The sequence below is a fragment of the Eumetopias jubatus genome, unplaced genomic scaffold (assembly GCF_037043125.1).
Source record: "Eumetopias jubatus isolate StellerSeaLion01/CBP00866 unplaced genomic scaffold, mEumJub1_p1.0 scaffold_1, whole genome shotgun sequence".
NCBI lineage: Eukaryota > Metazoa > Chordata > Mammalia > Carnivora > Otariidae > Eumetopias > Eumetopias jubatus.
Genome location: NW_028274807.1, coordinates 158,578,142 through 158,592,039, shown reverse-complemented (window position 1 = coordinate 158,592,039; position 13,898 = coordinate 158,578,142). Strand labels below are relative to the sequence as shown.

The 13,898-nt window shown below is 46.1% G+C and overlaps 1 protein-coding gene across 5 annotated transcripts in view; it reads left to right on the top strand.

Moving 5' to 3' along the window:
• The window catches only part of LOC114207760 (solute carrier family 41 member 3), a 93,935-nt gene that overhangs the window by 23,922 nt on the left and 56,115 nt on the right, over positions 1 to 13,898 (top strand). For 4 of the 5 annotated variants that reach the window (XM_088026878.1, XM_088026879.1, XM_028101779.2 and 1 more), the window contains exon 3: positions 7,892 to 7,999. In XM_088026878.1, the coding sequence (XP_087883004.1) occupies positions 7,892 to 7,999 (108 nt within the window). Of the gene's footprint in view, positions 1 to 3,066; positions 3,293 to 7,891; positions 8,000 to 13,898 lie in introns of those variants that run through there. The other variant, XM_088026880.1, reaches the window with a different exon arrangement.

The following is a 13,898-nucleotide window of genomic DNA, read 5'->3' as shown; positions in this document are numbered from 1 at the left end:
TTCTGACTAGTGTAAGGTGGTATCTCAGTGTGGTTTTGATTTGTATTTCCCTGATGGCTAGTGATGGGGGTGGAGCATTTTTTCATGTGCCTGTTGGGCCTTCGATTTCTCATTTGCAAAAACAGAAGGTTGTACTTCTTGGTGAACATCCTAGAGATATTTTTGCGAGTTTGGTGATGGATTGAACATGAAATGATTCAGCGTGAAAGGGCATTGAGAAGCACAGATGGCTACACAAGGGAGTGAAGCTCTTTCATTTGTTCATTTATTCATTCACTTCCAGGTCTCAGTGCTATGTGTGGTTGGTTGATCCTCATCTCTGCTCCCATTCCTTGGGTTTCCTTCAGAGCACTTATCACAGGTCATAATTACATTTTCATTTTTATGTTTGGCTGCCACACTGGAAGGCATGTGGAAAGCATGTGTCTTTCAGCTAACATGTACCATGACACTTAGACCAAGAGTCTGGCAAATATTAGCCCCTCGGTACTAATTTCTGGAGTAAATGAATGAATGCTTCCCCTGCTCTGAAGTTGCAGCAGTGAGTCAGCCAGATTCCAGTCTCAAGAGGAGCGCACTCCAGGAGGGGAGAGTCAATGTGTGTGCATTTCATGCTGCCCCTGGGCAGATGTGGGCTTGCCTTCAGAGAGGTTCAGAAAAAGAGCTTGGGAATTCTGGGGAAGACGTTAGGCTCTGGCCAGGAAACTGGGATGGCCTCAGAGATGAGAAGATACTTTAGTTGGCCCTGAGGTTTGACAAGAGTTTGGCCTGAGCAGTGTGTAGAACCTGCAGAAGGAGTATTGTGAACATAGGCATGGCCCATGTGAGGGTCCCGGGAAGTTCCTTCTAGGCTGTGCAGTGTATGACCATGTTCTAGAAAGAGAGGGCTCAAATGGATGCTTTTCCCCCCCAAATTGTGAGGGACCTTGAATGTCTGGCCACAGAATCTCAACTTTTTCCGGTAATGAGTTGACAGCTAATGAGGATATTTGGGCAAGCAAGTGACTCGGAGATGTAATATAAAATGTAATGTGAAGAGCATATTACTTCTGGTGGACAGATGGGTTAGGAGGTAGTAAGGGCCCTGGTGAAGGTAGTGTCCATGAGCTGGAGAGGAGGGGACAGACATGGGAGAGACGTGGGGACAAGCAGATTGGATGTGGGGTTGAGGTGGTCAGGGGATGGGTAATCAGAGTGGGTTTTGGGTTTCTGGCAGAACCATTCATTGAAGCAGAAGGCTAGGGAGAGGGGTGGGAAGGAGTGATCATGGAAGACTGATCGAGTTACATGGGGGTTACACGGAGTCTGACAGCTCAGGGGAGGCTTGATAGTTGTTAGTTTATCTGAGATGAGAAAAGTAGAGAGTGGGGATGAGGCTCCCCAGATGTCCCTGTTACCTATTGCTGTGCAGCACACCACACCCAAATTCGGTGACTTGTATCAAGCCAGTCGTTCAGTTTGATCATGAATCTGCAGTTTGGGTAGGGCTCCATGAGAATGGGTGTCTGCTCCATTGCAGCACCTGCTGCTGTGGCTTGCTACACATCATACGCAATGCAGAGTAGCTCACTTACATGACATGACAGTTGCTGCTGGCTGTCGCCTGGAATCACAGCTGGAACACCCATAGGGGGCCTCTCTGTGTGACCACTTGGGCTTCTCACAGTGTGGTATCTGGGTTTCAAGCATGAGCATCTCAGGAGATGGGAAGTGGAGACTTAGTTTCTCAAGAACCAGACTGGCATGGTGTCTCTTCCACTGTGTTCTACTGGGCCAGCAGTCACAGATCAAAGGGATGAATGTCCAAGAAGGGTAGAGCTCATTATATCTGGCTCCAAGGAGAGGCTTAAAAATATCTGTTGAATGAATGAGTAAATGAATTATGTGAGGACAGATGCAGAGAGAGGAATATCTGGGGCTTGAGGGAGATATTTTTTGGAGAAGTTTGGCTGGAGTTGGTGAGGAGGTGGATGGGCTTGAGGAAGTCAGTAGGATCTAGATTGGTGAGGACCATGAACTCCAGGCTAAGGGGATGGGACCTGAGTGTGGGATAGACTGTCCAATAGAGGGGAACCAGCTAAGTTGCCTGAAAGGAACAGGAGCAGAAGTTGAGGCCCAGATTAAGGGCCTGGTCCAGGTTAAGTCCTCTTGGGTCCGTAGGTAAGTGTGCTTCTGACCTTGGGCTTCTTTTGGTTGTGGCCTTGATCCTTGTTCCAGTCAGCCCTCAGGCCTGCCATTCTGTCCCTGGTACCTGTGGAATGCATAGGGCACACCCAACAATAGAATCACAGGCAGTCAAAGGTAACGTCCCAGCCAACTCTCTGGGTTGGGGCAGTCAGCAGGCTATCAGGGTTGGTCTAACCTTTGTAGTGGATGAGAGTGGTGGGGTCCCTTTGGAAACATGTTTATAAGCCTTCTGGGCCCTTGAGAGAGAACAGGGCTGCATTTCCTCTGTGAACACAGCTTCTTCATATGGCCATGAGCCTTTGGACTCTGAAGTCAAGGCAATCATAGGACATGGCTTCTTTCTTGGGTACCTGCAGCCCTCTCAACCTTGAGGAATGAACTCCTCAGGGGCCTGTAGGAGTGGGTCCTTTATGCTGAGATTTCTCCAGGCCCTTCTCTGCCGAGAGTAGAAGCAGCCTGGGGTGCATAAGCAGAGGCGGGCAGGATTCTTTGTAGCCCTCACCAAGGCCAGGCCTCATGCGGCTCTGTCTCCCTGGGTCCAGCCCAAGCCAGTGTGGGCTGGATGCTGTCAAGGTCACTGGGAGAGACTGTGAGTCTCCTCATGACAGTCCCGCTGAGGGAGGTCCCAGCTGACATAGCAGCCACTCTCAGAGGAGAACCTGATCTGCAGGGAGTGGACGGACAGCAGGAGCTCGCCGAGGCCCCAAATGAGGCTCTGAGTCACACTGGCCTTTGTTTCTTGCTTGCTGTCACCCTTGGCTGACGGGCAGTCGGGGAGCCTTCCAGCAGCTCAGGGCACTGGCAACATTACCTGTGTGGACCTCTTAGGAAACGTATCCTGGTGTGGGTGAGGAGGACAGAGGACAGACTTGGACGTCTTGCTCCTGTGCATGTGGTTGGCAGCCTGACCATGGTGGTCACCCAGCTGAATCTGGAGTTTCGCTTCCAGGACAAGAAGCTGCGAGGCTTCAGCTGTGAGCTTACTCAGTCCCCCCACGGGGTCTTCCCTGAGACTGTCTTCACTATCATTTGCCAGATCGTGGTGCCCATTCTACTCTCAGGCTTGGGCATGTTGACAGCCGGCCTGGTGATGAACATCATCCAAGTGCGTACTGGGCATGTGATAACCAGCATGGGGCCCTGGGTGGAGGGAGAGGGGAGCCAGGCTCCCTGGGCATCACAGATAGGTTGGGAGAGCCCTGAGCCTGGCCTGATGCCCAGGAGTCCCGGGCTCAGTGGTGCCAGCCGGAGGTCCCTCCAGAAGCCTCAGGTCTGAGATCCATAGAAGCTTCTGATGACCCTCTCCAAGGTCAGCCTACATGAACCATGTTAGCCTGCTCAAACCATTTTCCTTCCGGGGAATGCAGGCTCATCAGGTAGGATCTGGAGGGGTTCAGACTCTTTGCCATTCGCTCACTACATGAGGGAATTCATTAGCCTCCCCTGCATCAGCTTCCCCACCTACAGACAGGGTTAATGAATGCACCTACCTCACAGGGTTGTGAGGATGGGCGCCTGAGTATGCCTCATGTTGTGGCCCTGAGGGTGATGGGAACTGTTCCCTCCAGTCCCCAGAATCTCTGTCCAGAGCCCGGGCTGGGGTCCAGGCGGCGCGGGATGCAGTGGTCTCTCTTAGGTGGAGGCATTTGCGGGGAGGCCCTTGAGCAAGAGCACACACTCCAGCATTCACTTCTCCTGGTCTGTTTATGCTCAGGTAATGCTGTTTGAATCATTGAGGGTTTGCTTTGTCTGCCTAAACGTTTTTATAGAATTAGTCTGTAATTCTAGACAATATACATAAGTGAAGAAGAGAGGGTGCCCATAATCTCAGTTAACATTGTGGTGTGTATCTGTCAAGAACGTATGGGATCATACTATATGATATGCTTTTTAGTCAGTGAAATTAAATTTAAATTTAGTTTTGCAGCCCATGGGGACATCCTAGCTAGTGTGTGCCTTCCTCAGTTGGACCCCACATCTCCTTCCTGATGGCTGCTCAGCCTTCCCTGTGCACCTGTCTGAGTTGGAGAGGGGTGATCAGCACCCACCCTGTCCCCCAGTCTCTGGATGAGGCTCATGATGTTTCCTAATTGGCTTCTGCTTGCACGGCTCAGTGGATGGCACACTCACCCCTCCTGGGGCTAGAGCAGCCCATTGTGTACTGGCCAGTACTGTTAGAAAGCATCCATTTGTGGGGCTTGCAACCTATATACCCATCTCTCCCACCTCAGAGCTTCACCCCTTGGGCTTTTGTAGTAGTCTCTCACCCCTTCCCTAAGACACTCCTGGGGATACTGGGGAGAAACACTCTGCCCTGGGTCTCTCCTTTTTGACCTTCCATGACCTCCTCATGGAGCATGAGTTTGAGCCCCTCCACTACACTGCATATCCCTTAGGTGCTGCAGCCTGGGAGAGTGTTGATCAATCAGCTGGGGGATCTTGGCAGAGTCCAGAAGATTTGGTGGCATGTGGGGGGAAGACGGGCTCAGGATTGTGCCTGACCATTAGCGGTGGTGGTGCAGAAGACCAGTCCAGGAGGAAGTCTACCAGAGGGCAGAACACCTTTCTGGACCTCTGTGTTAAGGTGCCATCTGGGAGGCTAGCATGCAGCAAAAGGGGTGTCTTGGGAGGCAGGCCCAGAGCATACCGGGGGAAGGCTGTTTGCAAATCCAGGCCTTGAGCCATCCAGCTTTGGCAGGCCTGGCAGCTGGGAGAAACAGAAAACAGCCCTGGAAGATACAACTCATTCCTTCTTCCCATTTGCAAACATGCAGTACCTCCTGGCTGTGGTGAAGTTCAAGGGCACTCAGGTTTGCATGGCTCCTGCGTGTGCACCACTACCTCCCTGCTCACCGCCGCTCAGCGGTGCAGGGGGCAGCCTTGCCAGCACCATTCCACAGGGTAGTCCCACAACACAGGAGGGTGACCTGGCTCCATCTGTTCCCAGGCTGCCTCATGCTGGGGCCTCGGGTCTTATGAGCCTGCAGCAAGGATGACCACCTGGCAGGTGTGCCTCGTGGCTGTGCCTGGCACAGTGGGCTGGCCCCAAGGGCACTGGTCTGGTCCTGGCTTTACCTCCTCTAGATTTGGGGCCAGAGGTATGTTCTCTGTTTATGGGGTCTGGGTTCAGTCTATCGTTGGGCCCAGGGATTGAGGCCCAGTAAGTGGTCAGAGTATCAGTTCGTTGTTTTTGTTTTTGTTTTTCAAAGAATTATCTTTCAGTTACACAAGGAAGGAAGGTATAAATGTTTCTCTTTTTTTATAAAGTAAGTATCGCAGTTGAGGTTAAGCCCTCAATCTCAGTTTATTCGTGGAGGAAGCCTCTATTATCAGGTCACATGTGTTCTTCAGACCTTATTGGGGTGCACCCAGAGGCAATGACAGGGGTTTTAATTGTGTATGTGGTCTTTCTGCACTGAATCAGACATGAATTAGGATGTAGCCGTGCTCAGAGTAGGTGAGATGCATTCATTCATTCATCTGATTCCTCATTTATTCGCTCAGCATATTGTGTTGAAGTCTGTACCAGCTGCTCTGGGGCTCTGGGGGTGCAGCGGTGAGCAGAAGCAGGCCTATCCCTGCCTTCCTGGCATTTGTAGCCTAGCGGGCGAGGCAGGCACTCATCTGATCATCCCACAAACAAGTATCGGAGCGGAGGCAGTGAGCAGACGTTTGTCTGTGAAGAAGTAGGGAACAATTCTTTCTTCCTAGAGGGATCAAAGAATCTGTAGTTAGCAGGACAGCTGGAGTTGGACCTTAAAGGATAATATAATAGCTTCTAGGATGACGTGAGAAATAGCAAACATTCCAAGCAAAGGGATCAGTGTGTGCAGAGATATAGGTGAATGACATTTGCAAGGAGTGAGGAATGGCAAGCGGCCATGGTCATGGGGTCAGGGTGCTGGACAGGCAGTGAGGGGATCTGTCTGCTCTGCTCAAGTTGTATGCTGAGTACAGAGGAGTTGTTTGGGTGTTGGTGAGCCCTCTGTGGCAGGGGATGCTGAGAAAGCCGGGGGTTTACTCTTGAGTCAGTGGGTACTCGGACTTGTGTGTCAGCTGAAAAGAAAGTGCTCGGGAGCAGGCCAGCTTGCTGGGGAGGTGGGAGGAGGTGGCCAGCCTCAGGGGAGGCCAGAGCCCAGGGAGGAGGGCCCTGTCAGGAACTGGATGGCAGACTGACCTCTCTGGATGGGATGTGGTGCACTGATAGGACAGCTGCACAGGGGACTGGGGCTGGGTGCTTCTGGAAGACCAGGAGCTGCAGGAGGCTGCTGATGGTGGGAGCACCTCCTTGCCTGGTGACACAGTTTTCTTCTGAACTTTCAGGGGAGGGCAGACTCCTAACTCCATCAGAGCTGGGAATGGATTCTGAATGCCCCAGCTTTGCAGATAAGGTAAAAGGAAAAAGGGAGCCATCAGCCATGGGTGCTCTTTCTCCATCGAAGACCCTGAAGGAGGCCTGACCCTTTTCACTTCAGGCCCTGTAAGCTGTTTTGTTGGGATGCTTTAGATGACCCTTCTGGGCTCCTACAGTAAGTGGGTTCATACATCTTCAGTTTCAGGGAACAGGGACCAAGACGCCAGGCCTCCTGTCTCTTAGCTGACAAAGTAGGAGGATGTTTTAGGTCTAGAATTTTAAAACCAAGAGGAGCCTTTAGTGTAGGGATCACATGTATCTATAGGGGCCAGAGAGGTAAATTAAGTCAGTGGGAACAGATAGGGTATTGAAAATTGGTGGAGGGGTGCACAGGCAATATAATTGCATATAAACAGGTAGGAATCATTTTCACTTCACAAACAAGTTTTTTCTCTTCCAGTTTTCTTAATGTATGTGCCCCTTTCATTCTTTTTTATTTTATCTTTATTTGAGATAGAGAGAGAGTGAGTGAGAGAGAAGAAGGAGAGAGAGCACGAGGTGGGGAGGGGCGGAGGGAGAAGCAGGCTCCCCGCTGAGCAGGGAGCCCGACTCAGGGCTTGATCCCAGGACCCTGGGATCATGACCTGAGCCAAAGGCAGTTGCTTAACCAACTGAGCCACCCAGGGGCCCTTTTTTTTTATTTTTAATTTTTTACATTTGATAGAGACCTGGATAGAGACATATTCTGTCTGTTTTGACAAATCCAGAGTCCGCATGTGATGCTCTGGGGCCACTTGGCCGTGGTGTCTTGGGGCCACCTGGGAATCACTGTCCCTGGTAGAGCAGTGCCATTCCTCAGTCCCAGCTGGTCTTGCCAGTGCTCCCATTCATGAGGAATCTCCCAGCTTTGAAATCGGTGACTCGTTCCTGTTGCTACAAACACATGGACCACACTGGATACAGCGTGTTTGCAGACTGGACCCAGCCAGTTGGCCTCGGACCCCAGCTTGCCCCCCAGTTTTCCCAGCTGCTGAAGGCCAGAGAAAGAAAGGAATTCTCCTGAGGCCACTAGTGCTGTTCACTGAATAGTATTCAGAAAATTTCATGGCTTCCTTATTCTATGTTTAATTTAAAGCCATTTAAGAAACTACTTAGTCTTACTCATGAGAAGTAACTTGCCACAACTTCTCTTTAAATTTTTTATTGTTATGTTAATCACCATACATTACATCATTACTTTTTGATGTAATGTTCCATGATCCATTGTTTTTGCCACAACTTCTTTCAAGAAGTTTTGAAGATGTGCCAATATGTGTATTTGAATTGATCTCCTTATTCTTTCCTCACCAGCACTGGCCCGTGTTTGTAGAGGTTAAAGACCTATTGACGTTGGTGCCGCCCCTGGTGGGCCTGAAGGGGAACCTGGAAATGACGCTGGCATCACGACTCTCCACAGCTGTAAGTAGATATCTGAGTGTCTGGGCCAGCTGCCCCCCAGGGATGGACCCATGGGCACCTCCCAAGCTCCCCTCATAGCTTGTTAGCCGGTGGGTTGGACTCTGGAAAAATGAGTGTCATGAGGTTCTGTTCTATCACGATGCTCCACCTGGTCACTCCTCCCAGTCTGCCATTCTGTTTTTCCAGACCCAGCTGGACTCTGGCAAGAGCCAGGCCCAGCCCCATGTGCCCTCAGTTTCTCCTCTAACCCAGTGTCAGGTCTGCTCTGTGTCCCCGAGCCTGGCTCCACACATTCACATACAAGTTGTAATAAGCAATGCAGACTCCTAGAGGGTTTGGGAGAGGAGACAGAGGATTTGAATCACAATGGCACCTACCTCTGTTGGAGGACTCTGTTCTCTAGAATGGCTCCTTGAATGCTCCGTCAGCAGAGCAGCTTTTCAGGGCTCTGTAGCTCACACTGTCCTCGCCTTGTTACTTGTGGCACCCGTCCCGACTATCCTGGGAGCTGAAATTCTCCTTCTATTATGCATAGTGGTCTCTCCCCTTTGTGAATCAGTGTGTGAACCAGGCCTGTGGCAAGAGGAGGTGTGGTATGGGCAAGAGACTGAAAGAAGAGCAGTGTAGCTGGCATAGTGCAGGTGGGGTGGGGGGGCTGCCTGGAGAGGTGGGTGAAGGGCAGTCAGCCCGACAGTGGCCCCTGAAGAGCCACATCCTAATCAGTCGGGCCTGTGCATGGTTCCTTATGTGGACAGGGTCTTTGCAGGTGTGGTTAAGTGAAGGACCTGGAAGATTATCCTGGATTAGCCAGGTGGGCCCCAGTGTCATCACAAAGGACAGGGAAGTTTCAGAAGAAAAGGCCGTGTGAGGGAAGCCAAGGCAGAGAAGATGCTATGCCATGGATTTGAAGATGGAGGAAGAGGCAGGAAATGTAGCTCTACCTGCTGGAAAAGGTGAAGAAACAGATTCCTCCCTAGAGCTTCCAGAGGGAGTAAGGCCCTGTTGACACCTTGATTTTTGTCCCAGAAGACTCATTTCAGAGTCGGCCTCCAGAACTGTAGGAGAATGCATTTCTGTTGTTTTAAGCCATGAAATTTGTGATAATTTGTTACAACAGTAATAGGGAATTAACAGGTAGGGCTGGATCATTTACAGACCTGTAAGGACATTGAAATGTTTTAAGCAGCAGATAACATGATACAGACATGCACACGTATGATTACATTGGTCAGTGTTTGAGAGGGAAAAAATGTTGCTTGCAGCCTCTGCTGTGGTGTCATTTCAGGTGTTAGCATTTTTATTTCATAATGTTTAACTACATGTTAAACATTCTCTGCAATGATCAAATCGTCGTTGTAATTTGTTTAAAATACATAAAACATAGAGGGAAAACACACTAGTAGTATAATTCATTACAGCCATCTGTCCAAGGAGAATACCGTCATTATCATCACAGTAGAACCTTTGAAGGCACTCAACACCCATTCTGTATTTTTGTTTAAATCACTGTATTAGGGTATAAATTAATAAAATAAAAACTCACAAATTTTAAGCATATAGGTCAGTTACTTTTGACAGATCTGTGTCCCTGTGTAACTACCATCCCAATTGAGATCTAAAACATTTCCATCTCCCCAGGAGATGTCTCCTCGTGCACTCAGCCCAGCCTCTCCCACCACTCCATCCTGGCAACCCTGATCCAGTTCCAGTCTCTATAGATAAGTTTTGTTTTCAACAGACATTCATGATTTTTAAAAATACTCGTAGTGCAACTTGAAATAGAATAATTTTTCTGTATTGTTTTATATTTATTTTGTTTTATTTACATTGTTTTATTTTAGCTATATTGTTCTGGATGTTTTAGATATTGTAATAAGCCAAGAAAAGGAAGTGAGAGACTTGCATATTGGGAAGGAGAAAAACTCATTATTTGCTATCGATATATTTGCCATCTTGGAAAAATCTAAGCAAATCAGCTAGAAAACTCTGAAACTAATAAGCTCAATAAAGTGACCTGGTTTCAAAATATTTAGATGAAATTAAAAAAATATATGTATTGACATACATAAATGTGTATCTATGTACTCGTGTACACACTAGAAATAATCATTTACAAAATACAGTCAGAAAAGAGATATCTTCTAAAACATAAACTAATTTTAACATATCTTCAGACTGAAGCCATAAATGTTCAGGACCTATACAAATAAAACAATAATACTTTACAAAGGGAAATATAAATTTGGAGAGAGATATGAAGTTCCAGAATGGGGAAAGTCAATGTTATAAAGTTACCAGTTTTCCGTGTTTTAGTTTATAAAGTTAATGCAATTACTATCAGTGTGCCAAAGGAGTTAGGGGAACAGTTGACAGTATTATTTTATTTTATTTTTTATTTATTTCATTTTTATTTTTTAATTTAATTTAATTTTATTATGTTATGTTAGTCACCATACAGTACATCATTAGTTTTTGATGTAGCGTTCCATGATTCTTTGTTTTTGTGTAGCACCCAGTGCTCCATGCAATACGTGCCTTCCTTAATACCCATCACCGGGCTAACCCATCCCCCCACCCCCCTCCCCTCTAAAACCTTGTTTGTTTCTCAGAGTCCATAGTCTCTCATGGTTCATCTCTCCCTCCGATTCCCCTCCTTCATTTTTCCCTTCCTTCTCCTAATGTCCTCCATGTTATTCCTTATGTTCCACAAAGAAGTGAAACCATATGATAATTGACTTTCTCTGCTTGACTTATTTCACTTAGCATAATCTCCTCCAGTCCCATCCATGTTGATGTAAAAGTTGGGTATTCATCCTTTCTGATGGCTGAGTAATATTCCATTGTATATATGGACCACATCTTCTTTATCCATTCATCTGTTGAAGGGCATCTCGGCTCTTTCCATGGTTTGGCTATTGCGGACATTGCTGCAATGAACATTGGGGTGCATATGGCCCTTCTTTTCACTACATCTGTGTCTTTGGGGTAAATACCCCGTAGTGCAAATATTGGGTCATAGGGTAGCTCTATTTTTAATTTTTTGAGAAACCTCCATACTGTTTTCCAAAGTGGCTGTACCAACTTGCATTCCCACCAAGAGTGTAAGAGGGTTCCCCTTTCTCCATAACCTCTCCAACATTTGTTGTTTCTTGCCTTGTCCATTTTTGCCATTCTAACTGGTGTAAGGTGGTATCTCAATGTGGTATTGATTTGAATTTCCCTGATGGCTAATGATGATGATTTTTTCATGTGTCTGTTAGCCATTTGTATGTCTTCTATAGAGAAGTGTCTGTTCATGTCTTCTGCCCATTTCTTGACTGGATTATTTGTTTTTTTTGGCTGTTGAGTTTGAGAAGTTCTTTATACATCTTGGATATCAGCCCTTTTTCTGTGGTGTTTGCAAATATCTTCTCCCATTCTGTGGGTTGCCTTTTTGTTCTGTTGACTGTTTTCTTTGCTGTGTTTCTTGATGAAGTCCCAAAAGTTCGTTTTTGCTTTTGTTTCACTTGCCTTTGGAGATGTATCTTGAAAGAAGTTGCTGTGGCCGATGTCAAAGAGGTTACTGCCTATGTTCTCCTCCAGGATTTTGATGGATTCCTGTCTCACACTGAGGTCTTTCATCCACTTTATCTTTGTGTATGGTGTTAGAGAATGGTCGAGTTTCCTTCTTCTGTATACAGCAATTTTCCCAGCACCATTTGTTAAAGAGACTGTCTTTTTTCCATTGCATATTTTTTCCTGCTTTGTCGAAGATTATTTGACCATAGAGTTGAGGGTCCATATCTGGGCTCTCTATTTTGTTCCATTGATCTATATGTCTGTTTTTGTGCCAGTATCATGCTGTCATGGTGATCATGGCTTTGTAATATAGCTTGAAATGAGGGAGCATGATGTCCCCAGCTTTGTTTTTCTTTTTCAACATTTCCTTGGTGATTCGGGGTCTTTTCTGATTCCATACAAATTTTAGGATTGTTTGTTCCAGCACTTTGAAAAATGTCATTGGAATTTTGATCGGGATGGCATTGAAGGTATAGATTGCTCTGGGTAGCATAGACATTTTAACAATGTTTATTCTTCTGATCCATGAGCATGGAATGTTTTTCCATCTCTTTGTGTCTTCTTCAACTTCTTACATGAGTGTTCTGTAATTCCTAGAGTATAGATCCTTTACCTCTTTGGTTCAGTTTATTCCAAAGTATCTTATGGTTATAGGTGCTATTGTAAATGGAATTGATTCCCTAATTTCCCTTTCTACAGTTACATTGTTAGTGTAGAGGAAAGCAACTGATTTCCGTGCATTGATTTTCTGTCCTGCCACATCACTGAATTGCTGTATGAGTTCTAGTAATTTGGGGGTGGAGTCTTTTGGGTTTTCCACATAAAGTATCATGTCATCTGCGAAAAGAGAGAGTTTGACTTCTTCTTTACCAATTTGAATACCTTTTATTTCTTTTTGTTGTCTGATTGCTGTTGCTAAGACTTCTAGTACTATGTTGAACAGTAGTGGCGAGAGTGGGCATCCTTGACATGTTCCTGATCTTAAGGGAAAGGCTGTCAGCTTTTCCCCATTGAGAATGATATTCGTTGTGGGATTTTCATAGATGGATTTTATGAACTTGAGGAATGTTCCCTCCATCCCTATACTCTGAAGAGTTTTAATCAGGAAAGGATGCTGTATTTTGTCAAATGCTTTTTCTGCATCAATTGAGAGGACCCTATGGTTCTTTTCTCTCCTATTAATGTGTTCTATCACACTGATTGATTTGTGAATGTTGAACCACCCTTGCATCCCAGGGATAGATCCCACTTGGTCGTGGTGGATGATCCTTTTAATATATTGTTGGATCCTATTAGCTAGGATTTTGTTGAGGATTTTGGAATCCATATTCATCAGGGATTTCGGTCTGAAATTCTCCTTTTTGATGGGGTCTTTGCCTGGTTTGGGGATTAAGGTAATGCTGGCCTCATAGAATGAGTCTGGAAGCTTTCCTTCTGTTTCTATTTTTTGAAACAGCTTCGGGAGAATAGGTATTATTTCTTCTTTGAATGTTTGGTAGAATTCCCCAGGGAATCCATCAGGCCCTGGACTCTTGTTTTTTGGGAGGTTTTTTCATAACTGCTTCAATCTTGTTACTGGTTATTGGCCTATTCAGGTTGTCAATTCCTTCCTGTTTCACTCTTGGCAGTTTAGAGGTTTCCAGGAAGGCATCCATTTCTTCCAGGTTGCTTAATTTATCAAAAACTACCAGTTGTTGATAATAATTTCTAATAATTGTTTCTGTTTCCTTGGTGATAGTCATGATCTCTCCCCTTTCATTCATAATTTCATTAATTTGGGTCCTTTCTCTTTTCTTTTGGATAAGTCTGGCCAGTGGTTTATCGATCTTACTAATTCTGTCAAAGAACCACCTTCTAGTTTCATTAATCTGACCTGAGTTTCTGGTTTCTAATTCATTGATCTGTGCTCTGATCTTAATTATTTCTCTTCTAATGCATGGCTTAAGCATCATTTGTTGCTTTTTCTCCAGTTCTTTAAGGTGTGGAGTTAGTTGGTGAATTCGGGATTTTTTTATTTTTTTGAGCGAGGCTTGGATGGCTATGTATTTCCCCCTTGGGACTGCCTTTGCAGTATCCCATAGATTTTGGACCGATGTGTTTTCATTCTCATTGGTTTCCATGAATTGTTTAAGTTCTTCTTTGATTTCCTGGTTGACCCAAACATTCTTGAGCAGAGTGGTCTTTAGCTTCCGAGTGTTTGAATTTCTGCCAAATTTTTCCTGTGATTGAGTTCCAGCTTTAAAGCATTGTGGTCTGAGAATATGCAGGGAATAATCTCAGTCTTTTGGTATCAGTTGAGTCCTGATTTGTGATCCAGTATGTGGTCTATTCTGGAGAAAGT